This window comes from Bombina bombina, chromosome 11 (genome assembly GCF_027579735.1).
Source record: "Bombina bombina isolate aBomBom1 chromosome 11, aBomBom1.pri, whole genome shotgun sequence".
NCBI classification, from domain to species: domain Eukaryota; kingdom Metazoa; phylum Chordata; class Amphibia; order Anura; family Bombinatoridae; genus Bombina; species Bombina bombina.
Window position 1 is genome coordinate 168,750,336 of NC_069509.1, and position 2,500 is coordinate 168,752,835.

Consider the following 2,500-nt stretch of genomic DNA (forward strand, 5'->3'; position numbering starts at 1 on the left):
GGAAGCTGGAAATCTCTTCTTGAAGATTTCCTCTAGCAAGGATGGATTTGCAGGCAGATCTGGAAGAGGGCTTTAATCTGCAAGATAACATTTCTCAAATATTTCACAACTTTTCTTCATTTGGTGAGTTCCTTTGTATCTATGTGTTGTTATGTTTGTATTACTTTTAGATGTGAATGGTCTGATAGTTTTAAAAGTGTCAGAAGAGTATGATCAAAGCAGCCAGACAGAGAGAATGGTAGATAGATTAGAAAGACAGCCAGCCTGCCAGAGAGATAGATAGATGATAGATAAATAGATAGATGAGAGAGAGAGAGAGAGAGAGAGAGAGAGAGATGTAGTAGATGATGAATACATATATACTGTAGTTTCTATGTTTTATTTGTGATAACTGTGTGGAATTTTAGGTATATATTTTTTTTTATTTTGCTAGCATACATTTGCTGTTTCTTAAGTAGGTCAGAAAACCTGCAGTTCTTCCATGGCAGCAAATTTATTTAGGAATTTAGTGTCACTGTGTGAGTATGTATCAGAATGACTGGCTGACTGTGTTTGTAGTGTGTGTACACCTGCACACACACGCACTCACACACTCACTCACTCACTCACACATACACACACACACACACACACACACACACATACACACACACACACATACACACACACACACACACACACACACATACACACACACACACACACATACACACACACACACATACACACACACACACATACACACACACACATACACACACACATACACACACACATACACACAAATACACACAAATACACACATACATACACAAACACACATACACACTCACACACACACTCACTCACATATACATACATACATACATACATACACAAACATACACACATATACACATACACACACATACACACACATACACACGCACATACACACACATACATACACACACACATATACATACACAAACATACACACGCTCACTCACTCACACATACACACACTCACACACACATACATACACAAACATACACACACAAATACATACACACATATACATACACACACATACATACATACACACACACACACACACACTCACTCACATATACATACACACATATAAACACACACACATATACACAAACACATACACACACATACACAAACACATACACACACAAATATACACACAAACAAATACACACATACATACACACACATACACACACATACATACACACACGCACACATACACATACACACAGCGACTACATGTTTAATATGGGTGTATGTAGTGTGTGTAGTGTGTGTGTAGTAGGTGTATGTGTAGTATGTATGTTTTTGCGCATGTGTAGAGTGACTGTGCATGTATAGTACGATTATATGTTTTGTGTGTGTGTGTTAGAGTTACTGTGTGTGTAGTGTGTGTATGTGCATGTGCGCTCATGTGTAGAGTGACTGTGCATGTGTAGCATGTGTTTATTTAGTGTGTGTGCTTGTGTGCAGTGTGTGGGTTAGGGTGACTAGGTGTGTGTATGTGAGTGTGTACGCGCATGTGTAGAGTGACTGTGCATGTGTAGTATGGGTTTATGTAGTGTGTGTGCTTGTGTGTAGTGTGTGTGTTAGGGTGACTGTGTATGTGCATGTGCGCTCATGTGTAGAGTGACTGTGCATGTGTAGCATGGGTTTATTTAGTGCTTGTGTGCAGTGTGTGGGTTAGGGTGACTAGGTGTGTGTATGTGAGTGTGTATGCGCATGTGTAGAGTGACTGTGCATGTGTAGTATGGGTTTATGTAGTGTGTGTGCTTGTGTGTAGTGTGTGTGTTCAGGGTGACTGTGTGTGTATGTGTTTGTGCATGTGTAGTATGGGTTTATTTAGTGTGTGTGCTTGTGCTTGTGTGTGTGTTAGGGTAACTGTGTGTGTGAGTGTGTGTGCGCATGTGTAGAGTGACTGTGCATGTGTAGTATGGGTTTATGTTGTGTGTGTGTGCTTGTGTGTTAGGGTGACTGTGTGTGTATGTGAGTGTGTGCACGCATGTGTAGAGTGACTGTGCATGTGTAGTATGGGTTTATGTAGTCTGTGTGCTTGTGTGTAGTGTGTGTGTTAGGGTGACTGTGTGTGTGTGCGCGCATGTGTAGAGTGACTGTGCATGTGTAGTATGGGTTTATATAGTGTGTGTGCTTGAATGTAGTGTGTGTGTTAGTGACTGTGTGTATGCGCATATGTAGAGTGACTGTGCATGTGTAGTATGGGTTTATTTAGTGTGTGTGCTTGTGTGTAGTGTGTGGTTTAGGGTGACTAGGTGTGTGTATGTGAGTGTGTATGCGCATGTGTAAAGTGACTGTGCATGTGTAGTATGGATTTATGTAGTGTGTGTGACTGTGTGTGTGTATGTGTTTGTGCATGTGTAGTATAGGTTTATTTAGTGTGTGTGCTTGTGTGCAGTGTGTGTGTTAGGGTAACTGTGTGTGTGAGTGTGTGCGCGCATGTGTAGA

At 41.0% G+C, this 2,500-nt stretch overlaps 1 protein-coding gene across 1 annotated transcript in view; it reads left to right on the forward strand.

The window, feature by feature from the left end:
• Positions 1-41: 41 nt before the first annotated feature.
• The window catches only part of MCHR1 (melanin concentrating hormone receptor 1), a 9,666-nt gene continuing 7,207 nt past the window's right edge, over positions 42-2,500 (forward strand). The window contains exon 1 of the mRNA XM_053694551.1: positions 42-123. Within this exon, the coding sequence (XP_053550526.1) occupies positions 42-123 (82 nt within the window). The remainder of the gene's footprint in view (positions 124-2,500) is intronic.